The sequence below is a fragment of the Cnephaeus nilssonii genome (assembly GCF_951640355.1).
Source record: "Cnephaeus nilssonii genome assembly, chromosome: 7".
In the NCBI taxonomy this organism is placed as follows: domain Eukaryota; kingdom Metazoa; phylum Chordata; class Mammalia; order Chiroptera; family Vespertilionidae; genus Cnephaeus; species Cnephaeus nilssonii.
This window is the reverse complement of record NC_137078.1, coordinates 81189045-81216955: the sequence shown is the minus strand read 5'-3', so window position 1 is coordinate 81216955 and position 27911 is coordinate 81189045. Positions and strand designations below refer to the sequence as shown.

The 27911-nt window shown below is 40.5% G+C and overlaps 1 protein-coding gene across 3 annotated transcripts; it reads left to right on the top strand.

Annotated features, from left to right (window-relative positions):
• On the top strand, positions 1–27675 carry ZMYM1 (zinc finger MYM-type containing 1). Of its 3 annotated transcripts, none has more exons than XM_079776352.1 (10): positions 1–79; positions 5787–5942; positions 7923–7995; positions 8192–8441; positions 15136–15292; positions 15383–15595; positions 21746–21899; positions 23501–23656; positions 23821–23858; positions 24683–27674. In XM_079776352.1, exons 2-10 carry the CDS (start codon positions 5850–5852, stop codon positions 26987–26989), a joined length of 3441 nt encoding a protein of 1146 aa, XP_079632478.1. In that variant the 5' UTR covers positions 1–79; positions 5787–5849; the 3' UTR covers positions 26990–27674. The 3 variants fall into 3 exon arrangements, with proteins under 3 accessions (XP_079632478.1, XP_079632480.1, XP_079632479.1); XM_079776353.1 differs by having other exon boundaries at positions 13–69; XM_079776354.1 differs by lacking the exon at positions 15383–15595 and having other exon boundaries at positions 24683–27675.
• The last annotated feature ends 236 nt before the right edge of the window (positions 27676–27911 follow it).

Below are 27911 nucleotides of genomic sequence, written 5' to 3'. Positions count from 1 at the left end.
GGCGACCTTCCGGCCCCTTGGAAGTGGCCGTGAGAAACCTCCCCTGGCGAGCGGCCTGGAGAGAAACTCGTAAGCCTCCGTACGTGGCCCTGGTGTCGGTCTTTGCGTCTGTGCCTTACGGATGGACGGAGCGTTTCGTCTGTGGGCGGGAGGAGGAAGGGTCTTGTGGGGTAGAGTTTCTAGAGGCACCGCCGCGCGTGCGGCTTCCGCCCCCGGGGCGTCGGGAATTCGGAGAGGAGGCCCCTGGTTTGGGTTCGTGGTCTCCTTGAGGAGCGGATGCTCACGGAGCCGGAGGGTTGTTGCCCCACCACTTGCGGCGTTTCTCCTCGTCCACGGCGTGTGTGTCGTACTCGGGCTCTCAGCCTTTGGTTTCTCTGCGGCTTCCGTTTCTAAAACGTTCGTCTGAGAACATTGGTGGCGTCTCCTTCATTAAGTGGTCATTGGTTTCAGCCTTGGCAACCTGGAGCTCCTTTTGCAAATTGAATTGTACACGGGATCTCAGCTTAAGAAGATGAATTATTTAAGAGTTTGACTTTTTTTAAAAAAGTTTTTAGGTAAAGGGAATAGGATTTCTTTTTTGTTTTTAATATGTTTTTATTTTTAGAGAGATAAGGGAGAGGGATAGGAGGAAACATCAATGAGAGAGGAACATCGCCCGTGGGCTGCACGCCCCCAACTGGGGATCAAGCCCGCTTCCCGGGCCTGTGCCCACATGGGAATCCCACCGACCTCTTAGCTCCTGGGTCTACCCACGCGCAATCACTGAGCCGGTACACCGGCCCGGTTTAAAAGTTTGACCTTTGGTGAATTAGGATTTGATCTGGGGTTAGAGGAAGGTGCAATTTTTAGCACTTTGCGTTTTGCTTTAATATGCAGGATTGAGCCCTGACCGGTTTGGCTCAGTGAATAGAGCGACGGCCTGGTTTGATTCCGGTCAAGGGCATGTACCTTGCTTGCGGGCACATCCCCAGTAGGAGGTGTGCAGGAGGTGGCTGATAGATGTTTCTCATCGATGTTTCTAACTCTCTCTCCCTCTCCCTTCCTCTCCGTAAAAAAATCAATAAAACATTTTTTTTAAAAATATGCAGGATTGAGAGCATCGTGGTTTGCATGGACTAGTGTTTGCAAACGGAAATGTTTTCAGCTTCCTCAGGATGCAATATCGGCACACTTTTCAATTAAACTCAACCAAAAGCTTGAAAGTAGATGAGTGGAGAATTTCCTCTCAGGAGTTGAATCCCCAATAACATCTGACAATTACTTGTACTTCTCATCCCAAATTTTATAAGACAAGAAGCCCTTAACATAACAAGAACTAAATTACAACACCTTGCCCATTTAACTCCTAGGTTGTGGCAAGAATATTACAGGAGTGGTTGCCCTTGCTAAATTAGTGAATTTGTTTCTGGGGTTTTCTGTGCATGAAAAAGGGTAGGTGTAAACTGTAACCTTCCTCGTCAATGACATAGCTACAAGGAATTGAACTATATTTACCCAAATGGCAGGAAAAGCTATTTTCTGAAAATCTGAAGTAAATTTTTATTTTTTAAAATGAGATGCGGCCCTGGCCGGCATTATTCAGTGGTTAGAGCTTTGGCCAAACACTGGAGGGTCACGGGTTCAATTCATGGTCAAGGATATGTACCTGGGTTGTAGGTTTGATCTCGCCCTGGGTCAGGGTGTGTGTGTGTGTAGGGGGCAGGGGGAGGGGAGGGCAACCAATAGATGTGTATCTCCCATCCATGTTTTCTCTCTCTCCCTCCCTCCCCCTTCTCTCTTTTTTTTTAATATATATATTTTATTGATTTTTTACAGAGAGGAAGGGAGAGGGATAGAGAGTTAGAAACATCGATGAGAGAGAAACATTGATCAGCTGCCTCCTGCACACCCCCCACTGGGGATGTGCCCACAACCAAGGTACATGCCCTTGACCGGAATCGAACCCGGGACCCTTCAGTCTGCAGGCCGACACTCTATCCACTGAGCCACACCGGGTAGGGCCCTCCCCCTTCTCTTTTCGCTCTCTTTCTCCACCAACCTCCCACTACCTTCCACTCTCTAAAAATCAATGGGGAAAAATATCCTCGGGTTTTTTATTTTCAAAGACCTTCCTGATATGATTCCTTTCTGCTTTTCCAACTTCATTTCCTTCCACTACCACTCTTGTATTTTTTTTAAAATATATTTTATTGATTTTTTACAGAGAGGAAGGGAGAGGGATAGAGAGCTAGAAACATCGATGAGAGAGAAACATCGATCAGCTGCGTCCTGCACACCCCCCACTGGGGATGTGCCCACAACCAAGGCACATGCCCTTGACCGGAATCGAACCTGGGACCTTCAGTCCTTAGGCCGACGCTCTATCCACTGAGCCAAACCGGTTTTGGCCACTCTTGTATTTTATCTTTAATAGTAACTCCACTCCTTACTGGTATAGTTCCAATATGCTTTTGCACATGCTGCCCCTATACCTGGAATATCCCTTACTATTGCTTCATAGAAACCTACTTTAAAACCTGGCTCAAGCCCTAACCGGTTTGGCTCAGTGGATAGATGGTCGGCTTTCGGACTCAAGGGTCCCAGGTTCGATTCAAGTCAAGGGCATGTACCTTGGTTTCGGGCACATCCCCAGTGGGGGGTGTGCAGGAGGCAGCTGATGTTTCTCTCTCATCGATGTTTCTAACTCTCTCTCCCTCTCCCTTCCTCTCTGTAAAAATCAATAAAATATATATTTTTAAAAAAACCTGGCTCAAGCCCTGTGGGGATGACTCAGTCATTGAGCCTCGACCTAGGGGGTCAAGGTTTGATTCCCAGTCAGGGCACATGCCAGGGTTGCAGGCTCCGACCCCAGTGTGGGGGTGTGCAGGAGGCAGCCAATCAATGATTCTCATCATTGATGTTTCTTTTCCTCTCCCTTCCTCTCTGAAATCAATAAAAATATATTTTAAAAATAAAAATTATTGTGAATTTTGTTTTCTGCTCCATAATATATCCCTCTTTGGTGTAAAGAGGTCTCTAGGACTTGTTTTACTCTAATGTGCATCTGGAAAGGGAAGTCATGGATGTTATTCATATTTTTTTTTGCTTTTTTTGTTCTTAGCTAAAGAAATGTTTTATATCATTTTCCCCTGCCTCAGAAATATGTTTTAGATTTATTTACATTTTCAGGGTACTTTCCATTACTTGTCTATTTGTGTGGTGACCGACATGCTTGAAGGGGGATTTAAGATGCTGCAACTCATAGATGCTTTATTTTTAAATGATGTTTAGACTTGCATAGCATATTTACTTTCAGGTAAAGGGAATCTAAGTACTTAATGACAATCCAGTAATTAATTTCCAAGCAGTTTTGCTTTGCTGGTTGTGTATAATGCTCAAATGGGCTGGGCAGAGACCAAGAAGCCATATGAGCTTTTTTTCTCTCTCTCCTTAATTTGAGAGAGAGGAAGGAGGGAGGGAAGGAAGGAGAGAGTCAGTCCCCAGGATGGAGAGGTGGTTGCTGGAGGCAGCCAGACAGATGGTTCTTTCTCATTGATGTTTCTCTCTCACCCTCTCCCTTCCCCTTTCTCAAAATCAGTAAAAACATATTTAAAAAAAAAAAAATGTCCTGCCCTAGCTGGTTTGGCTCAGTGGATAGAGCATCAGCCTGCGGACTGAAGGGTCCCAGGTTCGATTCCAGTCAAGGGCACATGCCTGGGTTGTGGGCTTGATCCCCAGTGGGGGACGTGCAGGAGGCAGCCGATCAATGGTTCTCTCTCATCATTGATGTTTCTATCTTTCCCTCTCCCTTCCTCTCTGAAATCAATAAAGATATATATTTTTTTAAATGTACAGAATTTTCCAAACATGTACAGAATTTTTATTTGAGCCAAACTGATGGGATATGCTGGGGATCAAAATGTCAAATGCTGCCCTAACTGGTTTGGCTCAGTGGATAGAGTGTCGGCCTGCAGACTGAAGGGTCCCGGGTTCGATTCTGGTCAAGGGCATGTACCTTGGTTGCGGGCACATCCCCAGTGGGAGGTGTGCAGGAGGCAGCTGATCGATGTTTCTCTCTCATCGATGTTTCTAACTCTCTATCCCTCTCCCTTCCTCTCTGTAAAAAATCAATAAAATATATATTTTTTAAAAATGTCAAATGCTCTGGAGAATAACAGTTTTTGAAGTTTCTTTTATACATTTGAAATTAAGGAATCGACATAAGAAAGATTACATAAAGGTCAGAGAAAGCAAGGCAGGGATTGGATTAAAGAATAGTTAAGATTATTTGCTCTCTTGAGGGTGGTTCCACCATAGGAGGGGGCTTTTCAAAGATGTGTTAAACTAAATGCACCGAAACAATGGACAGGGCTTGCTTAAGACAAAGATAATCCTTTTCCTAAAATGTTATAGGCCTATCCTTAGCAGTGGTTAGAGCATCAGTCTGAGGTCCTAAGGGTCTTGGGTTTGATTCCTGGCCAAGGGCACATACCTCCATTGTGGGTTAGATCCCCAGCCCCTGTTGGGGTGCTTGTAAGATGCACATGCTGCCCCTATACCTGGAATATCTCTTATTATTGCTTCATAGAAACCTACTTTAAAACCGGCTGGCATGGCTCAGTCATATTTCCTGCCCCTTTCCACTCTTTCTGAAAATCAATGGAAAAAATATCATCTGGTGAAGCTTTAAAAAAATAAAAAGTTATAGGCCAGGGGCATGACTACCCCACCACGATCTGCCCAGTTAGGAATTTATGATCTGATCACCCTGTGAGGTTACTTTCCATAGAACCCCTTCTTTTTATTTTTTAAATATATTTTATTGATTTTTTTACAGAGAGGAAGAGAGAGTTAGAAACATCGATGAGAGAGAAACATGGATCAGCTGCCTCTTGTACACCCCCCACTGGGGATGTTCCCGCAACCAAGGTACATGCCCTTGACCGGAATCGAACCCGGGACCCTTGAGTCCACAGGCCGACGCTCTATCCACTGAGCCAAACCGGTTTCGGCTTTTTTTTTTTTTTTTTTTTAGAACCCCTTCTTTTGTCCACATGGGGAAGTATGCATTGGGGGAACACAAGTACTTTAGAAGCAGGTGAGAAAAATGTTTGAAAAGACATAGGAGAAGAAATAGGTCTTGGAATCATAGGATTCAGGGAAGGAGAGAATTTCAAGAAGGGAAAGAGTGGTTCTGAGGGGCAGTTGGTTTAGAGGTTGGATCCTTGGATGTGTTTAAATGCTTATATATGAGAGGAATCAATAAAGAGGGGAAGGGGAGTTGATTCAGATGATAAATGGCTCAATAGGAAGGCAGTGGGGAGAGGTAGTGAGTGCAGGTGATAGGATTAATGTCAGATAGAAAGCTTTACATTTTCTAAGACTATCTGATAAATTAAAAATAATCAGGTTATTTTTGGATTTGGTGGCATTATGCTGTACTCAGACCAGGGAGAATAGAAGTGGAGAAGACTAGTCCCAGAAGAAAGTTGCGAAGTGGGAAGCAAAGCTGTATTGGGGAAGAGTGGATGAAGGGAAGAAAGTAAGTATTGGTACTGTGAGAACCTCGAGACCAAGCTATCTGAAGACCCTTTTGTGCTTGTATTAGCAGCAGGAAAATGGCACCAGGTGTGAACCTTGGTCCAGCAAACTCGGTTCTTGAGTTCTGGCTAAGGGAAGAATTCAGAGCCAAGACTCAAATTATAAAAGAACGTTTATTGAGAAAGTCACAGAGGTAGAAGTGGGCGGTAGGGAGTTGGGGGGAGTTCTGATCTCAGAACTCTTCATCAACTCATATTTCATTTTAGGTATCTGGAAACTGCTCCCCAAGAAGAACGGAAGTGGAGAATTCCTTTACATCAGATACTCAAATGAAAGAATCACCAACAGAGGGTGGTGACAAGGCAGTGGCACCACCACTACTGCAGCTGGATGAAATTAAGACAGAACCCGACAATGCTCAGGTAAAATGGTGCTTGTTTTCTTTTTTCTAGAGCAGCATCAAATTATAAATTTTAGTTATTTAGATGCTGGTTTATTGGTTGAAAAATTTAAATCCCAAAGCAGTTGATCAAATAAAATAAGGTAGGTGCTGTTCAGTGCCAAAACAAGTGTGTACAAGAATGTGATCTGAGAGAAGAATGAGCTGTTTGGAATTAAGTGTTTGGATTGATAAAAGGATGATATTATGGGCCTAAGGTTAACACGTTTTTGTTTTTCTTAACTTGAAACAATTCAAATAACTAATATGTTTTGATGCTACTGCCTATATCAAGTTGTAGAATACATTTTAAATTCTTAGACTTATTTTCTTTTTAATTTTTTAATCTTTACAATTTTGGTTTGTTTTTTTTTTAATATATTTATCCTATCTAATAAGGAGGGAATATGCTAATTGACTGTCCTGCCCTCAGAGATGGTGGCACCCACAGCCAATAAGGAGGGAATATGCTAATTGACTGCCCCGCCCTCAAAGATGGTGGCACCCAGTCCCCTCAGCCCCGCTGGGGCGGCAGGCACACAGCAAGGCCGGGCCCCCAGTCCCCCAGTCCCCCCAGCCACCCAGGGCTCAGGTAACCAGGGCTGGCCAAGGCTTGCGCTGCTAGCAGTGGCAGCAGCAGAGATGTGATGGGGCGTCGCCTTCCCCTGATCGTCAGGTCGCCTCCTGCCCCCGAGGGCTCCCGGACTGTGAGAGGGGGCAGGCCAGGCTGAGGGACCCCCTTCAGTGCATGAATTTGCATGCACCAGGCCTCTAGTACATATACAAAGAGGGAGAGAGAGCTCGAAACATCAAAGATGAGAATCATTGATCAGCTGCTTCCTGCATGCCCCCCACTGGGTGTTGAGCCTTGACCGTGAATCGAACCATGACCTTCTGGTTCATAGGTCGACATTCAGCCACAGTTTCGTGTTTTTATTCTTAAACTTTTTAAGATATTGCATGCTATAGAACTTATAAAGAATTAATTGGTTCAGGCTATGATTATTCTTTATAAAGTAAGGTCAGCTTTCCTTGGAATATTTGCATATGTTCTAGGTGAAATTTCTAATGAAGCAAAAAGTAAATTCAGTTTTAATTTATTTCTTGTATTTTGCCTAGAGAGACCCTAAAGTAAATCAGTGTCAAGTAAAGATATGACTCTCATTGAGTTGGTGACAGTGCAGAATGTTGTCCATCTAGGAAGTGTCTGTTGCTTTTTCAACCCATACACATTAAAAAATAGATCAAGTTTAGACAGATTGCCTGTTGCTGTGAAAAAAACCAACAAACCTCCTTTGTAAAACTCATTCAGCCTAATCTAACAGTTTTTGTGTTCAAGGTCTTTATAAAGACAATTAGTCTTTATAGGTGAAGTCACATTTATAATAAAAGGATAATATGAAAATTGACCCTAATGGCAGAACGACCGGTTGCTATGATGTGCACTGACCACCAGGGGGTAGATGCTCAACACAGGAGCTGCCCCCTGGTGGTCAGTGTGCTTCCACAGGGGGAGCGCCGCTCATCCAGAAACTGACTCATGGCTGGCCACTGCAGCGGCGGTGGCAGGAGCCTCTTCTGCCTCTGTGGCAGCGCTAAGGATGTCCCCTGAGGGTTCCCGGGCTGCCAGAGGGATGTCTGACTGCCAGCTGGCAGGTGGACATCCCCCGAGGGGTCCCGGACTGCGAGAGGGTACAGGCCACGCTGAGGGGGGAACACACACACACACCCCGAGTGCACGAATTTTCATGCACCGGGCCTCTAGTAGAAAATAATGTAGTAATTGATTGGTGTTATTAGCCAAAGGTCACCAAAAGGGGAGTGTTTTATCTATGTGCCATGGTTCAATTCAATTGTACAAATTCACTGAATAGACTTTAGCATAATTTATCATTTTCTTCAGTTAAGTGGTTGTTTAAAATACATTGTGTTCACTATTTTCTTTCTTTTTTTTTTTTTTTAGGAGTATTGTCAAGCCCAACAGTCCAAAACTAAGGAGAATGAACAGAAAATAAGCACTACATTTACAGACAGTGGTAATGGAATTATTTAAATTAATCCTATTTATTCTGACCAGTATGATAGCCAGTTTATTCTTTTTAGAATGTCATTGAATAGTGCATTGTTTTGAGTTATAAATCCAGAAGTAGCTTCTAAAATAAAATGGAAAAAAAAAGCATACTTAATTTTATGTAAATACTGAATGTTTTCTTTCCTGTTTTGTGTTTATAGCTTCACAGATGACTACAGGCATTCAGCCTTCTCTGGCATCATCTGGAATGAATAAAATGCTTCCTTCACTTTCAACTACAGCTATTCAGGTTTCCTGTTCTGGTTGTAAAAAAGTTCTTCTGAAGGGGCAAACTGCTTATCAGAGAAAAGGATCTACTCAGCTTTTCTGCTCCACACCCTGCATCACTGAATACATTTCATCTGGCAGTTCATCAGCTCTTCCGAAGAGAACTTGTGCAAACTGCTCAAGGTATATAATTCTAAATTATGCCCCTTTTGACTTCTCTACCAAGATCTTTTTTAAAAAATATATTTTATTGATTCTCTACAGAGAGGAAGGGAGAGGGAAAGAGAGCCAGAAACATCGATGAGAGAGAAACATCGATCAGCTGCCTCCTGCACATCTCCCACTGGGGTTGTGCCTGCAACCGAGGTACACGCCCCTGACCAGAACCGAACCCGGGACTCTTCAGTCCTTAGGCTGACGCTCCATTCACTGAGCCAAACCGGCCAGGGCTCTACCAAGATCTTGATCAGAGTCTTTGCTATAGTTTTCTACATTTTCATTTTTTCTGAAGAAATATCACTTTGGTTTATGGAAAAGCTGCTTCTGTTTTCAGTTCCTCTAAGAGAGTCTTTAGAAATCTTTTTAGCCCTAGCCGGTTTGGCTGAGTGGATAGAGCGTCTGCCTGTGGACTGAAGGGTCCTGGGTTTGATTCCGGTCAAGGGTACATGCCTGGGTTGCAGGTTCGATCCCCAGTAGGGGTTGTGCAGGAGGCAGCCAAACAATGATTCTCATCATTGATGTTTCTATCTCTCTTTCCCTCTCCTTCCTCTCTGAAATCAATAAAAATATATTTTTTTAAAAAAAGAAATCTTTTTTTGTTGTTGTTTATTGAGAGATTTGCAGAATTTAAAATGTGAGTTCTGTTTCTCTTTAACTTTAAACAATGTGACTTCTAAAGCTTTTATTGTATGCCCATTTTATTTTATTTAACTGTGTAGCGAGCAACCTTTCAAAAAAAATTAATCATATAACAGTTATTTTGGATCTTCAAGGTATAAATGAAGTTATTTAATTTTCTTGAAAAATTGAATAGCCATAGGTAAACATAGATGGATGGTTATAATCTTTTCAAAATTTCTGTGAGTTATTGTGTTGGTCTTGGTTGTTTACTTTTTTTATATATATATATTTTATTGATTTTTTACAGAGAGGAAGAGAGAGAGAAAGAGAGTTAGAAACATCGATGAGAGAGAAACATCGATCAGTTGCCTCCTGCACACCCCCCACTGGGGATGTGCCCGCAACCAAGGTACATGCTCTTGACCTGAATTGAATCTGGGACCCTTCAGTCCGTAGGCTGACGCTCTATCCACTGAGCCAAACCGGTTAGGGCAGTTGTTTACTTTTTTACATATGTAAGTCATTTCTGATACAGAGGAAGGAAGTAGTAGTCATTTCATAATGAATTCATGAAAAATGTCCAGAACTTTGAACTCTGCCCTGAGATGTATAAAGCATCAGTGCTTTGAGAGTCCTATCTAGTATAATTTTGGTTTGTTAATACTCATTAAATGATAATGCTAAGTTTTAAATGTCTTTGTTTCAGAACACAAATTCCTTTCAAATGATATCTTGTTTGGGAATCAGATTGCCATAATTTGAATCTTCTTTTTTTTTTTAATTTTTAAAATGGATTTGTATTTATTTTATTTATTTATTTTTAAAATATATTTTATTGATTTTTTACAGAGAGGAAGAGAGAGGGATAGAGAATTAGAAACATCCATGAGAGAGAAACATCGATCAGCTGCCTCTTGCACACCCCCTACTGGGGATTTGCCCGCAACCAAGGTACATGCCCTTGACCGGAATCGAACCTGGGACCCTTGAGTCCGCAGGCCGACGCTCTATCCACTGAGCCAAACCGGTTTCGGCAATTTTATATTTTTTTAAATATATTTTTATTGATTTCAGAGAGGGAAAGAGAGAAAGAAACATCAATGATGAGAGAGAATCATTGATCAACTGCCTCCTGCACACCCCACACTGGGGATCGAGCCCATAACCTGGGCATGTGCCCTGACCAAGAATCCAACTGTGACCTCCTGGTTCATAGTTCGACGCTCAACCCTGGGCACTGTCAAGGTTTTATAGCAATGATTTTTAATCTGTTTTTAGTTAATGAAATCTTAATATATTTCATGAATAAGATGAAAAAATGGCTTTGAAAATGACATTTTAAATCATGTTATATGACTTTTTTTTAGAGCTATGTATTTAAGAAGTATCATTTCTGTCCTTTAGTATCCCAGTTGGAACCAACCAGAGATCCTGAGAGCAATCAGTAGAGTCCAAAATAGGCCCATGGACTACTGTTGAACACTTATTTGTAGGAAAGTTGTTCAGATCTATGCTCAGAGTTTGTTTAAGCTAATTTTAGGCACTTGTAACAAAATTCCCCTTTTATAAGGCTTTAGCAAATTAGAAGCAGCAATCTAATATACTAACAATATAAGCCAGTAAGCATTTTCTGGGTCCCATGCTTCTGTCAATGCAATATTTTCTGCCTTTCTTCCCAACTGGGTAATTTTGTGTCTTAAAGCTCTGCCTCAAATATCTTTACCTCTTATCTATTCCTACACTATTCCTTCCTCTTTTATTACCATCTACCCACCCAGATTTATTGTTCCATCGTCTGTTTTTATAGTGTTCACAACTCCCAAAATATTGATCATAAAATTAATGTTTTAAAGAATTGATACTGCCCAGTTTAGATAATGAGCTTTTTTTTTTTTTTATGTTTTTATTGACTTCAGAGAGGAAGGAAGAGGGAGAGAGAGATAGAAACATCAATGATGAGAGAGAATCATTGATAGACTGCCTCCTGCACGACCCTTACTGGGGATCAAGCACCCAATCTGGGCGTGTGTCATGACTTGGAATCTATTTGTGACCTCCTGGTTCATGGGTCAATGCTCAACCCCTGAGCCACACAAGCCGGGCTACAATGAACTTCTTAACATTAGAAACTAGATTACAGTCATCTTTATATCCCCGTCATGTAAACACTGACTGGCACCAGTGGATCCTAGAATTTTTCTCTAAATTTTTTTTTTTTTTAATTTATTGATTTTTTACAGAGTGGAAGGGAGAGGGATAGAGAACCAGAAACATCGATGAGAGAGAAACATCAGTCAGCTGTGCCTGCAACCAAGGTACATGCCCCCGACCGGAATCGAACCCGGGACCCCTCAGTCCACAGCCCGATGCTCTATCCACTGAGCCAAACCAGTTAGGGCGGATCCTAGAATTTTTGTCATGAAGTACCAGGATAACAACTCAGACTGCATTTAGAGCTGTGTTTTAAACCAATAAAATGATTGATGATGTGATAATGAAATGAGCATGTTATTTTTGGTATCATCTGTTTAAAAGGCTAGAAAACTCATGCATAATACACTAAAACTTTGTAAATGTTGAACTGTTAAAATAGTGTTGATTTTAAGAGTATTTAATCTCGGGGGTGGGGGGAGGCAATGGGGGATAAGGTCACATATGTAATACCTTAATCAATAAAGAAAAAAAAGTATTTAATCTGAAAAACTATTATCCTGAAATATTGATATTCTGAAGGTTCTAGGTAGCCAGGTATGTTGGTCGTTTCCTGTAGTGGCAGTTCTCAAATTTTCTGCTCTCCAGGCCCCTTTACACTCTTGAAAATTATTGAAGACCCAAAGAGTTTTAGTTTTAGGTAGGTTATATCTACCAATAAATACTGTGTTAGAAGTTAAAACTGAGGAATTTAGCCCTAACCGGTTTGGCTCAGTGGATAGAGTGTCGGCCTGTGGACTCAAGGGTCCCAGGTTCGATTCCGGTCAAGGGCATGTACCTTGGTTGTGGGCACATCCCCAGTAGGAGGTGTGCAGGAGGCAGCTGATCGATGTTTCTCTCTCATCGATGTTTCTAACTCTCTATCCCTCTCCCTTCCTCTCTGTAAAAAAATCAATAAAATATATAAAAAAAGGAAAAAAAAAACTGAGGAATTTAAAAACTAGTAACTGATTTAAAATAAACTCAGTGCATGTTGACATGAATATCATGAAAAATAGCCTTTTAAAAAATTTTTGTGAGAAAAATTTAGTGGGCATTGTTTTTATCAGTTTTACTTTAATGGCAGGCTGGGTTTTCATATCTGCTTCTGTATCCAGTTTCTTGCAAAATACTGTTTTGGCAGAAGTCTAAAGAAATCTGGCCTTACAAAATGTGTAATTGGAAAAGGGATGAGTGTTCTACTAGTGTTTAGATCATTGTGGATGCTCTTCTTTGAAAGAACATCAGAAAACAAGTGGTAGGTTTTTAAAGGTTGATTGTAACCATATCAATGAACGTTTTGTACCGCTAAATTAAAACTCATTGGTCTATTTTGTACTTTGGTTATTTTCCCCATAAATGATTTCTGTTATGTGCAAACATTGGAAAATATTGGTTCAGTGAGTTATGCAGATGTTGATGTATTTCATTATGCAATGTTTTTAAAATCACTTTTTAAAAAATCACTAATCTCATCAGGAATGTCTAAGTGATGGGGAGCGATTAAGCTGGAAGTAGCAGATACAAGTTTTCAAAAATTCTTATTCTCAATGAAGCTCAGATTTTATCATTGGCAATGAATACTACCAGTTGTTTTCTTTGAAGTAACAGTCTTACTTAATTCATTTTTGAGAAAAAATATCTGCCAGGTATCCACTTCTGAGTAATAGTTGTTCTTTCAAGTAAAAATGTGTTTCATAGAAAAAGTGGCTAACCTAGGTTATAAGTCTTAACATTCCCACACATGGTTTTCCTTGAGACAACCATCATTCTTGAGTGCACATGGGTAATTCTTTATGCCTATATCCTATTTTACCACACAGAAAAGATGTGATGTACTCAAGGATCAAGTTTAATAAAGTCAGTAATTTTTACATCGAATGCTTGGCAGTGTACTAGTATGGGTACAATTTGGTGCTACTACCTTGATTTATGGTAAGGTTCTGGCAGTTTTACCCACCATTGCTTTTTTTCCCCCTCTCCCAACTTAATCGAGGTGAAATTCACATAACAAAAAACCATTACAGTAACATTCGTACATTGACAGTGTTGTACAACTACCACCTCTATCTAGTTCTAAAACATTTCTGTCACTCCAAAGTAAAATGCTTTATTTAGTTTCTCCACATTTCCCTCTCCTGTCCCCTCAGCCCCTGGCAACCACCAGCCTGTGTTCTATGTATTTATCTATTCTGGATATTTCATATAAATGGAATCCTACAGGTGATCTTGTGTTCCTGGCTTCTTTCCCTTAGCATGTTTTTGAGCTTCATCCATGTTGTAGCATGTATATCAGTAGTTTATTCTTTTTTATAGCTGAATAATACTCTACTGCATGAATATACCACCATTTCTTTATCCTTTCATTCATTGATTAACATTTAGGCTGTTTTAACTATTGTGAATAGTGCTATTATGAACATGCATGTACATGTTCTTTTTTAAGTACTTGTTTTCAATTCTTTGGGGTAGAATTAAAGGGGCGTAGAATTAAACCTAGGCGTAGAATTAAAGGGGCCTACCATTGCTTTTCAGATATACAGTGAAAAAGGCAAATAACATCTTTTTTAAAATATATATATATTTCTTTATTGATTTCAGAGAGGAAGGGAGAGGGAAAGAGAGATAGAAACATCAATGATAAAAGAGAATCATTCGCCAAAACCGGTTTGGCTCAGTGGATGGAGCGTCGGTCTGCGGACTGAAAGGTCCCGGGTTCGATTCTGGTCAAGGGCATGTACATTGGTTGCTGGCACATCCCCGGTGGGGGTTGTGCAGGAGGCAGCTGGTCGATGTTTCTCATCTATGTTTCTAGCTCTCTATCCCTCTTCCTTCCTCTCTGTAAAAAATCAATAAAAAATATATTAAAAAAAGAGAGAGAGAGAGAATCATTGATTGGCTGCCTCCTGCACGCCCCCTACTGGGGATCGAGCCCGCAACCCGGTCATGTGCACTTGATCGGAATCGAGCCTGGGACCCTTCATTCTGCAGGCCAACGCTCTATCCACTGAGCCAAACCGGCTAGGGCGGCAAATAACATCTTAATGTGGAAATAGTTTTGATTTTGTGGATTCCCTCAAAGCATCTGGGGGATCCCTAGGGATTTACAGACCATACTTTGAAATCTTCTGTCCTGTAGATTCCAAAGTTGGTCAGGTATGAATATGTGACATCATTTATTATTACTAGCACCAGCTAACAGGTTAGGTAGTCCTTAAAACTGCACTGTCAGATGTGTTTTATAATCCCTACTTTATAGATGAGTAAATAACATGTAGGTAATAAAAATGACCTATAAGTAAAAGAACTAGATACTAAATTTAGGTTTTCTTATATCAAGGCTGATATTGTTACTATTTCACAGTTCTATAGGTAAATAAAACAATAAAAGAGAAGGTTGTTTGAGGAAGTGATTTAGCTTATAGAGAGAAATTATAATTATGGTAAAATGTTTAATGATGCCCTATTCTTCAGGTAATTGAAACAATAAGGGATGCCCTAGCTGGTTTGGCTGAGTGGATAGAGCATCAGCCTGCGGACTGAAGGGTCCCAGGTTCGATTCCAATCAAGGGCACATGCCTGGGTTGTGGGCTCCATCCCCAGTAGGGGGCGTGCAGGAGGCAGCTGATCAATGATTCTCATTCTTGATGTTCCCCTCTCTCTCTCTCTCTCTCTCTCTCTCTCTCTCTCTCTCTCTCTCTCTCCTCCTTTTATCTCTGAAATCAATAAAAATATTTTTTTAAAAAACAATAAGGGAGAAGGTTGTCTGAGGGAGTGATTTAGCTTATAGAGAGAAATTATAATTATGACAAAACTGTATAATGATACCCTTATTATTTATTTTCAGAGACATTTTAAATCTAAAGGATGTCATCAGTGTCCAGCCTAAAGATACTACCTTTAGCAAAAATTTTTGCAGCCAATCTTGTCTAAGAAAACTATCTGTTAAGCTATATACTGACAGGATTTCAACCAAATGCAGCATGTGTCAGAAGACTACTCTCGTAAGTTGCAATTTTTTCATCTTTAGGGACTCTGATTGATCTGCTTAAAAACTAGAATTTTTACTGAATCTTTTTTTGTTTTTACCCTAGATTCAGTATGAAGTAGAATATCAGAATGTGAAACATATGATTTGCAGTAATGCCTGTTTTTCAAAGTTTCACTCTGCTAACAACCTCATCATAAACTGTTGTGAGAACTGTGGAGTTTACTGTTACACTAGTTCTGATCTGTTCCATATACTTCAGGTGGAAGGACAGTCCCATTACTTAAACAGTTCAAAGAATATTACAGCATGCCAGCAGGTATGAATAAAGATCTGTTGCCTAAAGAGAGGACCACTCCATTTGAACTTGACTGCATAGGACTCAGTGAAAAATTGAAGATTAAGTCCCTTCTGTTAGTTGGCTTGTAAATGGTTTCACTTTAGGAAAATGTGGGGGTAATAGATTTTAATGCCATTGGGAACAGTTTCAGTTGGCAAAATGGAGATGAAGTAAAAGACTTCTGGTAGTTCCTTCTTGTGTAATAATTCATGATAAGTGCTAGGTGGAGATTTTCCTAAAGAATCTCAGGTGATCATCTTACCTTGAGGAAAGGCAAGCAGATGGAAGCTCGTTTATAAACTACAAATAAAGTTAGCACAAATAACAGTAGTCGACTGGTAAGACTCAGCCACAAAAGTGTTTTTGTTTTTAGTTCCGTGTATTTCTTTTTTTTTTTTTTTAATTTATTTTTATTGGTTTCAGAGAGGAAGGGAGAGGGAGAGAGAGATAGAAACATCAATGATGAGAGAGAATCGCCCCCCTCTGGGGATCGAGCCTGCAACCTGAGCATGTGCCCTTGACCAGAATCAGACCTAGGACCTTTCAGTCCGCAGGCCAACACTCTATCCACTGAGCCAAACCGACTAGGGCCCATGTGTTTCTTTTTTTTTTTTTTTATAGCAAAGGTGGAGATTTATTGAAGAACACTTACAGACTCCCACGTGGGGAGTGGGGAAGGGTCCCCTGTTTCTTTACACCTAAGCAAGGCTAAGGTGAATCAAGAATGTCATGCTTTTTCTGAGTGAATCATAGGAGGACATAAACCAATGAGAAATACCCCCCTACCATTGATAGGAGAGTCTTGAGTGGGTGGTCTGAGCAGAGAAGCTTTGGTAGACGCGATGAACACAGTCTGAGCCCCTTTCATGACGTGGGATTATCACATACCTTGTTTATATGATGCTTTGAGACCCAACTCTGTCCTTATAAATTCTTTCTTTAAAAAAAGTTATTGAAGATGGGAATCTTAACAAACCATAATTCAAATAGGTCATTTGTGAGCCACATTTTTTTTTAAATATATTTTTATTGATTTCAGAGAGGGAGAGAGAGATAGAAACATAAATGGTGGGAGATAATCATTGGCTGCCTTCTGCACACCCCACATTGGGGATCGAGCCTGCAACCCGAGCATGTGCCCTTGACCGGAATCAAACCCAGGACCTTTCAGTCTGCAGGCTGACGCTCTATCCACTGAGCCAAACCAGCTAGGGTGAGCCACATCTTTTTTTAATTGATTTCGGAAAGGAAGGGAGAGGGAGAGAGAGATAGAAACATCAATAATGTGAGAGAATCATTGATCAGCTGCCTCCTGCTCGCCCCCTGTGGGAGTTGAGCCCGCAACCTGGGCATGTGCCCTTGACAGGAATTCATGTGCCCTTGACGGGACCCTTCAGTCCACAGGCCAACGCTCTATCCACTGAGACAAACCAGCTATGGCAAGCCACATCTTTTTTTTTTATGGTTGACTGCCCACACCAGAGAATATAATGTCTTGGGAACAGAAATGAGACAATGGAAGTCATGAAAATCTTCCAAAGGCAAGAAATGACATTCCTTATTTTCCTTCCTTATCCCTCACACTTAATAAATAGGCCTTGTCCTGGTTTTAAGAACCTATATTGAGCACTTACTTATCCAACCTATGTGATGGGGCAGGGCTGATTTGGGTAGAGGAGTTGAAAAGCACCACCTAGCCCGGCCACTGTGGCTCAGTGCACCCCATGCAGCAAGAGGTCGCTGGTTCGATTCCTGGTCAGAGCACATGCCCAGGTTTCGTGCTTGATCCCCAGTAAGAGGGCATGCAGGAGGCAGATTATCATTTCTCTATCATTAATGTTTCTTTTTCCCTCTCTCTTCCTCTCTAAAAAATCAATAAAAACAGCCCAGCTGATGTAGCTCAGCGATTGAGCATCGAGCCAGGAACCAAGAGGCCACTGGTTCGATTCCTGATCAGGGCACATGCCTGGGTTGTGGGCTTGATACCCTGTGGGGGTTGTGCAGGAGGCAGCCGATTGATGATGTTTCTCTCTCTCCCTCTCCCTTCTTCTCTCTTTTTCTCTCTATAAAAGAAAAGAGAAAAAAAATCAATAAAATATATTTTTAAAAAATAAAAAAATCAATAAAAACATATTTGTTTGTTGTTAAAGCACCACCTAACACTGTGTAAAGCATTCAAGATATTGTGTGACAGTGTTAATGGAGAAAATCTAAATTACTAGTGAACTATAATTAAGAATTAGAAAGTGTTCAAATCTATCTATCTAAAAATGGAGTGACTTAAAAAGTGGGTTGTTGCCCTAACCAGTTTGGCTCAGTGGATAGAGCATCGGCCTACGGACTGAAGGGTCCCAGGTTTGATTCCGGTCAAAGGCATGTACCTTGGTTGCGGGCACATCCCCAGTGGGGGGGTGTGCAGGAGGCAGCTGATCGATGTTTCTGACTCTATCCCTCTCCCTTCCTCTCTGTAAAAAAAAAAAAAAAACAATAAAATATATATATTTTTAAAAGTGGGTTGTTTGGTAGAAATGTAAATATTTTGGCTGCATCTCAATAGAGTATCCTATATAATAAAGAGGTAATATGCAAATTGACTCTCACACCCTCACAAGATGGCCACCCCCGTGTGGTCAAAGATGGCCATCACAAGATGGCCGGCAGGGGAGCGTAGTTGTGGGCGATCAAGCCAGCAGGGGAGGGCAGTTCGGGGCAACCAGGCCTGCAGGGGAGCAAGGGCAGTTGGGCGTGACCAGGCTTGCAGGGGAGGGAGGGCAGTTAGGGGCAACCAGGCTGGCAGGGGAGGGCAGTTTGTGGTTACTGGGCCAGCAGGAGAGTGCAGTTGGGGGTGATCGGGCCGGCAGGGAAGGGCAATTGGGGGCAATCGGGCTGGCAGGGGAGCATTTAGGCATCAATCAGGCTGGCAGGGGAGTGGTTAGGGGATGATCAGGCTGGCAGGCAGAAGCAGGGATCGGGCCTAAACTGGCAGTCTGACATCCCCTGAGGGGTCCCAGATTGGAGAGGGTGCAGACTGGGCTGAGGGACATCTCCGCGCTCTCCCCCCCCCCAGTGCACAAATTTCGTGCACCGGGCCTCTAGTATTATTATAAATATTAGCTTTCCCATAAGAATAATTAATTATAAATTATACCACTACTAGTGGCCCAGTGCATGGATTTGTGCACATTGAAAGGAAATTAATTAGAAGAAATATTTTAATATCACTATTCGCCCTTTCTCTATAAGAGAAGTGTTAAACAAATTCACCATCGACAATGACAGATCGAAACACATGCATGTGATTAGCACCAGCCAGAGCTTTATATGTATTGCGTATGCACGAGTCAACTTAGCTTTTTATATTCATAGAATAAACTTGCTTAATTAGACCTGCTTTCTGATTTAGCTAAACTTTTTCCAGCCCAGTGAAGCACCCCAACTTCTCTTTCAGGTAATTGTCAGCAACACAGCAGTAAATATCAACACAAAGCAGGTTATTGTAAATCATGCAGGGAGAACAAAGGGTAAAATATTTAACTGCAGCAGTGTTTGACTGTATTCTGCGCAGTGAGAAAACCTGAAGTCATTTTCAAGGTCCACCATTTCTTATTTCTTTTTAGTCAAGTCAAGTTTCTAAGCTTTCTAAATCTCCATTTTCCGGCTAATGAAAAGAAAATAGGATTCCACCGAGTTTCCTATCTGCCTACTCTAGGACTTCTGTGAGGATCAAATGAGATGAGGCCCAGGAAAATGCTTCACAGACATTTGATTAAAGTGTGAAATGTTTTGCACCTGGGTATAAAGCAAGTTGTGTTCCTGGGCTGAAGAAACTGCAAGGAGGCTAGTCACTAGGGAGAGAAAGCTGGGCGTTGCTACATGACATCATTACCCGGCGCCCACAGCTACCGTTTCCAGGCTGGGCTGGGCTGGGCTGTGGGGTGCCTTTTGTACCATGGGGTCTCAGCAGCGTCAGCTGCGATTTGATAGGGTGTCGCTCTGGGGTGGTGGTTGGGCCTGTGTCCCACTTGGGGGAAGATGAGTGTTGCTTTAAGAGCACGAGGTCCATGGTGTCGTTTCTCTGTGCGCATCACAGCACCTCTTGCATTGAGCGTCTGCCCCTGGTGGTCAGTGCGAGTCATAGCAACCAGTCAGACAGTCGGACACTTAGCATATTAGCCTTTTATATATATAGATTTGCCCTAACTGGTTTGGCTCAGTGGATAGAGCGTCATTCTGTGGACTGAAAGGTCCCAGGTTTGATTCCAGTCAAGGACATGTAACTTGGTTGCGGGCACATCCCCAGTAGGAGGTGTGCAGGAGGCAGCTGATCGATGTTTTTCTCTCATGGATGTTTCTAACTCTCTCTCCCTCTCCCTTCCTCTCTGTAAAAAAAAAAAAAAAAAATCAATAAAATATATTTAAGATAGATAGATAGATAGATAGATTGATTGTTGGTTAATGTTAAATACCAGTGGATTTTTAGGGGTGTCTCAAAATACAACCATACTAATCCTGTATAATAATCCTGTATAATAAAACTATAATATGCAAATTGACCCTCATGCCCTCACAAGATGGCTGCCTACGACCAGGCCGGCAGGGGAGTTAGTGAGGGACAACCAAACGACTGAACAAGCAGGCTGCGTGGGGCGACCAGGCCAGCAAGGAGGGCAGTTGGGGGCGACCAGGCTGGCAGGGGGGGGGCAGTAAGAGGTGACCACGCCGGCGGGGGGGCCAAGAGGGGTAACCAGGCTGGCAGGGGGGGTGCAGTTGGGGTTGACCAAGCTGGCGGGGGGGGCAGTTGGGGGCAACCAGGCTGGCGGGGGGGGCAGTTGGGGGTGATTAGGCTGGCAGGGGGGGCAGTTGGGGGCAACCAGGCTGGCGGGGGGGGGCAGTTGGGGGTGATTAGGCTGGCAGGGGGGGCAGTGAGGGGCGACCAGGCCAGCAGAGGGGGCAGTAAAGGGTGACCAGGCCGGTGGGAGGGACAGTTAGGAGTGACCAGGCTATCAGGGAGAGGGCCGTTGGGGGTGACCTGGCTGGCAGGGGGGGCAGTTAGGGGCGATCAGGCTGGCACACAAAAGCAGTGAGGGGCAATCAGGCTGGCAGGGTGGGGGCAGTTAGGGGCGACCAGGCAGGCAGGCAGGTGAGCAATTAGGAGCCACCGGTCCAGGATTGTGAGAGGAATGTCCAACTGCCGGTTTAGGCCCGATCCCTGGGATCGGGCCTAAACCGGCAGTTGGACATCCCCTGAGGGGTTCCGGATTGGAGAGGGTGCAGGCTGGGCTGAGGGGACCCCCCCCACCCCGTGCATGAATTTCGTGCACCGGGCCTCTAATAAAGGATAAAAATACAAATTTTCAAAATTACACTCTGCTTTTGGTTTCATTGTTTCTTTGCCAATATTTTTTACAGAAAAAAAAAATTGTATAAGGTATTTTAATTTGTCTTTGTACTTTGTGCCCACAAAAGCAGTTCTGTTTCGTCATTGCCATCAGTGTTAACTTCTTAAATTCATGAATGATGGTTCCTGTTTCACTAGAAAGAATACTAGTAGGTGATGAACCTCACAGTTTCTCTCCTTTTCCTTTGTACACGTACTGTTTATTGAACACACTTTATTCTATACCTCTTACTGCTTCAATGCTTTCTTTGAATATGCTTGCAATTTTTACCATGTAAGTTGGCCTAGAAAAAGTGACTTCCCACAACATCTTGTAAAGTGTGTTAAGACCTTTTCTAGCTCCTCCTTAGCACCAATAGGTTTTCCTGAATTGATGCTCAAACAGGGTTTGAGGAAAAAGCTGAAGTTATAAGACTTCTTTTTATTCATAAAATTGGCTTTGATTGCCTGGGATGGTGAACATCTTCTATGATCAATTTTTTCATTGCTTGCACATGTATTATAATTGCTATTAATATATCAGACAAAAAATACAAATAGTTATCTAATAGATTGATCTATTTCCTGCATTTCAATTATAGTAACTCATGATGCCTTTTCTGGTCTTTAATAAGGTAAAAATGTGGCTTCACTGTCATTAATTTGTAGAGCAGTGGTATTGGGTAAATTTTTATGATAGTATGTTAAAAATTTGTCATATACCAGGAATATATTATTTTGATCTCTAACAGAAACCAACCCGAACACTTACATCTGGTCTTTGCAAATCATTGAAGCCCTCAGATGAAATGATTGAGATTACCAATGACTTGGGGAAGACAGAGCTTTTCTGCTCTGTTAATTGTTTTTCTGCTTATGGTAAAGCTAAGATGGAATCTTCTACAGGTAATATTTGCTTAGTAAACAGAGGTTTAGTAATTACTGAAGAATATTACTGCTTCATTTAATTTATCACCTTGATTCATTTCCAAATTAGATTTAAAATTCAGAACCATTCAAAACTTGTTGCAAAGAAATGGTTTCCAGTATTTTTGTATAAAAGGAAGACTACTTCACCAACAGAGATTTAATATTTATAAAGATTGTTGTGTTAGAATAGAATCCTGTACTTAGCCCTGCTTTGTAAAAACAAGGCTATTAAAATTTTCACATGAAAGTAGAGCCAGTTGGAACTACTTTGAACTTCACTAAGAGAAAAGCACAGATAATCCAGGGCCAACTATGTAATACCATCAAAGAGCCACATACAGCGCCAGTGGTGCTATTTACATAGTCAGTGGAGTGATTGATGCTCCTGGGACTTGTACATCTTGCAAAATGGCTTGTTATTGAAATCTCTGCAATACTAGCTTAGCCCTAGCCAGTTTTGCTCAGTGGATAGATCGTCGGCCTGCAGACCAAAGGGCCCCGGGTTCAATTCCAGTCAAGGACATGTACCTCGGTTGCAGGCTCCTCCCCAGCCCATGCCCTGGTCAGGGTGCATGCAGGAGGCAACCAGTTGATGTGTTTCTCTCACATCGGATGTTTCTGTCTTTCCCTCTCCTATTCTCCCTAAAAATCAATGGAAAAATATCCTCAGATGAGGATTATTTTTTTTTTTAAAGTGAGAATTAAAAAATACTAGCTTGGATAGCAACCCAGCTCCATTCGTATTGAGGTTTGTAAATCCTAGAAGAGTTAGAAGTGATACCCATTAGTCGATTCTATAGGAGTCTCTTTTCTGTTATTTTTTTTCCCTTTTTTTTAATATGTTTTTATTGATTTCAGATAGGGAGGGAGAGGAAGAGAGAGATACAGACATCAATGAAGAGAGAGAATTATTGATTGGCTGCCTCCTGCATGGCCCCGGGGAACGAGCCCACAACCTGGGCATGTGCCCTTGACCAGAATCAAACCCAGAATGCAGGCCAATGCTCTAGCCACTGAGCCAAACTGGTTAGGGCATTTTTTTTTTTTAATTTTAATCCTCACCCAAGGATATTTTTCCATTAATTTTTAGAGAGAGTGGAAGGGAGGAAGTGACAGAAGAAACATCGATGTGAGAGAGACACATCGATTGGTTGCCTCCCGCACGAATCTGACCAGGAATGGAGCCTGCAACCGAGGTACATGAATTAAACCCGGGACCTCCGGTCCATGGGCTGACGCTCTATCTACTGACCCAAACTGACTAAGACTCTTCTGTTCTTCATGTATAATTTCACAGAAAAAATAGCTTTGAAATTTCAAACAAATAGTATAAAGACTGAGGAATTGTTTGCAAAGGTAAAAGATATAAAATGATAGGAAATGTAAATTATTGTTTTAATGTTGTTATTGATATTATCCTAAAGAGCCTGGCTATCCCTAAGCCCTACTAAAAATTACCCCAATACACAGCAATACCTAAAGCTATTAGATGTTTGCATTGTTCTTTGAAACACTTGTTATTAAACAATGCTAATTGATTCTGCCTGGTTTATAAGAAATCTTTTTATTTGTATTAGTAAATGTTTCCATGGTGCATGATACTTCAGCAGAGCTCCTTTCTCCAGAGAAGCACCTTTCTCCAAAGAAAGATACAACTCCAGTTATAAGCAATATAATGTCATTGGCAGATACTCATGCTGCCCTGCCCATCATGAACTCTGATATCTTACAAGGTAAAAATTGATGTGCTATTTGATATAATATAGTTTTGCCCTGCTTGATGAATCTTTCTATATTCTAAGTTTTCTTTGTGTTGCCTGATATGAAAGAAGCAATTATTGTTTATGATGCTGTTTTATAGATTACGGTATAAGATCTTGAATTTATGCTTTAACAGGTACAGTTTCTTCAATAAGAGGAAATGTCCTATTGGATGTAAGTTGTTGGGTTTTTTTTTTGGCTACTGTCTTTTCTTAAGCTTTTTAAATCATTGTGTGTGTGTGTGTGTGTGTGTGTGTGTGTGTGTGTGTGTGTGTGTCTGAGCATTTTAATTCCTATTTTGATCCAAGAGCTCAAAAAAGTAGAGAAATAAACACCTTTTATATTTATATTCAGTTTCCCAAATCTCAAATTTGAATTTAAATTATTAATAAGAATATTTAAAGAGAAGTATTCTTAACTCAGCATAGTGGTTAAAGGTGGAGGCTCTAGCCCCAGAATAAAGAGAAGTATTCTTTTTAAATATATTTATTGATTTCAGACAGAGGAAGGGAGAGGGAGAGAGAGAGAGAAACAACCATGATGAGAATCATGGATAGGCTGCCTCCTGCATGCCCCCTGCTGGGGATCGAGCCCACAACCCAGGCATGTGCCCTTGACCGGGAATCGAACCCGGGACCCTTCAGTCCGCAAGCCGAAGCTCTATCCACTGAGCCAAGCAGGCTGGGACGAAGAGAAGTATTCTTAGTCATTGTTTTTCCTTTAGATTCTTTATTAATTTTCTTAATATTTATTAAGCAATTCTACTCACCTAAGCAATAAAGATTTTTATTATAATTATGTACCAAAGTCCTTTGAACAATTGATATTGATTCTAGATTGCAAATAGATGTTATAAATAATTGCTAATGTTTCCCCCTAGTGGAGTTCATACTGTAACTTACCCATTCACTTATTGTGTTATTAGAATAGATGCATTTGATATTTTGATTATTTGTAAACTGTTAAAACAAATGTTATTTTATCATTTTCTCCTAAAGGTTTCTAAGAGTCCACCCAGTGAGTCAAGCAGTGGTGTCGCTAATAGTAGTGTGGAACAACAGCTAAGCCTTTTGCCATCTTCATCAGAACTCAGTCAGCATACATCCCATATAGAAGTACAAAAGGATCAAGTGTCAAACCAGGATGCTACACTCAATAAGAAATCTATGAAAATAAGTAATAGACTGTGTTACCCAAAATTTACATCTAAAGTACAAAAAGTTAAAAGTAAATCCCAAAATATTAAAAAATCTTGGTGTTCAAATTTTCAGAAGTTAGGAACCACTATTAAAAAGGATTTAACATTCTGTTATTCATGCCAGTTGTTCTGCCAGAAAAAATATAGCTTTGGAGGAGAGTCATTAGCAACCCAAGGAATTTCTAATTGGAAAAAAACCCTGAAAAATTTCACAAAGCATGAAAAAAGTATAATGCATTTGAAGTCATTGCAATTTTGGAGGGAATACCAGTTTTGTGATGAAGGTATCAGTGACAATTTATCTATTCATTCAAAACAGATCGAAGGAAATAAAAAGTACCTAAAGCTTATAATTGAAAATATTTTATTTCTTGGAAAGCAGTGTTTACCCTTAAGAGGGAAGGACCAGTCTATTTCATCTGTGAATAAAGGCCATTTTTTAGAATTGTTAGAAATCAGAGCAAAAGATAAAGGAGAAGAAATATTTAGACTTATGAATTCACAAGTTGATTTCTATAATAGTACACAAATTCAAAATGATATTATTGACATAATAAAGACTGAAATGTTACAAGATATTGTGAATGAGATCAATGTCTCCTCAGCTTTTTCAATAATATGTGATGAGGCAACTGATAGTGCCACTAAAGGACAGCTTTCAATTTGTGTAAGATACCCAGAAAAAACGTCAAAGGCTATCATAATTAAAGAAAGATTCTTGGGTTTCATAGATGTTGAAGAGATGACTGGGACCAGCTTACACAAGACTATTACAACTTACCTGCAGCAAATTGGAGTTGATACAAATAAAATAAGAGGCCAGGCCTATGATAGTACTACTAATTTGAGGGAAAAATTCAATAAAAGTGCAGCAGAATTCAAGAAGGAAGAGCCAAGAGCTTTATACGTACATTGTTATGCCCATTTTTTGGACCTAGCAGTAATTAGGTTTTGTAAAGAAGTAAAAGAACTCCGAAGAGCTCTAAATACTCTGAATTCTTTGTTCAACACTATTCCTATGTCTAGGGAAATGTCTGCAAATTTTCAAAAGATACGTAAGCTAAGTCAAAACAAAACATGCAAGAAACATATATCACAATCATGTTGGACACTCCATGATCATACATTACTATCTGTGATTGAGGGCCTTCCAGACATTATTGAAACATTGGAAGTTGTATCAAGCCATTCTTCTAACACAAGTTTGGCTGATGAATTGAGTGATTTATTGACATTGGTTTCCAAATTTGAATTTATCTTTTGTTTGAAGTTTCTTTATCGAGTATTAAGTGTTATAGGAATTCTTTCCAAAGAGCTTCGAAGTGAAACCATTGACATTTTTTCTTTGTCTTCAAAAATAGAAGCAATTTTGGAATGTTTATCATCTGAAAGAAATGATGTCTGTTTCAAAATTTTCTGGGAGGAAGCAGAAGAAATATGTCAAAAAATAACCTGTAAAGGTTTTGAAGTTGAAAGACCTTCTTTTCATAAAAGAAGAAAAATTCAGGAAACAAGAGCTCTTAGCAATTCAGACAATATGTTATTTCCTACCTCAACAGAAGAACAATATAAAATTGGCATTTATTACCAAGGATTAGATACTATATTACAGAATTTAAAAATATATTTTTCAGAATTTGATTATTGCAAAGTGAAGCAAATTTCAGAACTATTATTAAAATGGAATGAACCATTAAATGAAGCAACAGCCAAACATGTCCAAGAATTTTATAAACTTGATGCAGACATCATCCCAGAACTTAGATTTTATCGGCAATATGCAAAGCTCAACTTTGTCATAGATGATCATATCAATTTCAGCAATCTTGGCTACTTATTTATTCAGCATGGTCTTCATAACAATATTCCTTGCATATCAAAGCTATTATATATTGCTTTGTCTTGGCCAATCACTTCAGCAAGTGTTGAAAACTCATTTTCTATACTGCCCCGTCTTAAAACATATTTATGTAATTCCATGGGACAAGAGAAGCTTAGTGGCTTGGCCTTAATGGCTGTTGAACAGGAATTAGTAAATAAACTGCTGGAGCCTGAAAGACTCAATGGAATTGTGGAAAAGTTTATACATCAGATGAAGAAAATATAGTATTTGCTCACTGAATTTACCTGAGTTTCATGTTTCTATTAGAATATAACAGTTTTTATTTCAAATGTTTGTCTAAGAAAAATCTATTTTCAACTTGCCTTTTTCACTTTACATGGTATTTTTGAGATTGTTCCATGTCAACACATGAAGAATTTCCTGATTCTTTTTGTACAGCTGCCCAGAATTGTATGAATGTGCCATGATATATTGGAATACTCCCTACTAAACAGACATGTTAATTCTGTTTTGTTAGTATAAATAATGCTTCATTTAATAACTTTGCATATAAGTCATATTGCATATTAGTAAGTTACTGTAAGATAAAATTTTGAGTTAGAATTACTAGGTCAAAAGATTTTTGCATTCTTTATTTTTGATTGGCACATAGCTTTCTACAAGGATTATGCCAATTTACAGTCCTGCCAACAATATGTGAGTCAAATATTTTTATTTTTGCCGATCCATTAGTTGAATAAAGGTATATTAATCTCTGGAGATTAAATGAGTGGAATTTTGTACTTTCACTTAAGAATAAGGTTGGGTATGTGTTTGAGCAATTTGTATATCCTTTTCTGTGAACTGTTAACATTTAAATATTAAAACCAAGTGTTGCTGTGTTTTTGCATGAAACCCTGACAGAGTAGTCCACACAGTCCCAAAATAAGATTAGGTAGTGAAAAACTCAAAAGCCGGTATAAAACCTGAATGGTATTGGCTGTCTGTATTGGTTCTGGAGGAAAAGCAGTGGGATGTCTGATGGCCTTGAGAACAGGTCTCCCAAGTCAACAGCTTTCCATTGGAAAGCATGCAGGCCAATTTGAAAACAGCTAAAACAGGAAAGGTTCCTCAAGATGCCAATTTGCAGGTGAATTTAAGGGGACTGAAGATGTTGGAATAGGCTAAGTCCTTATGAACTCTTAAA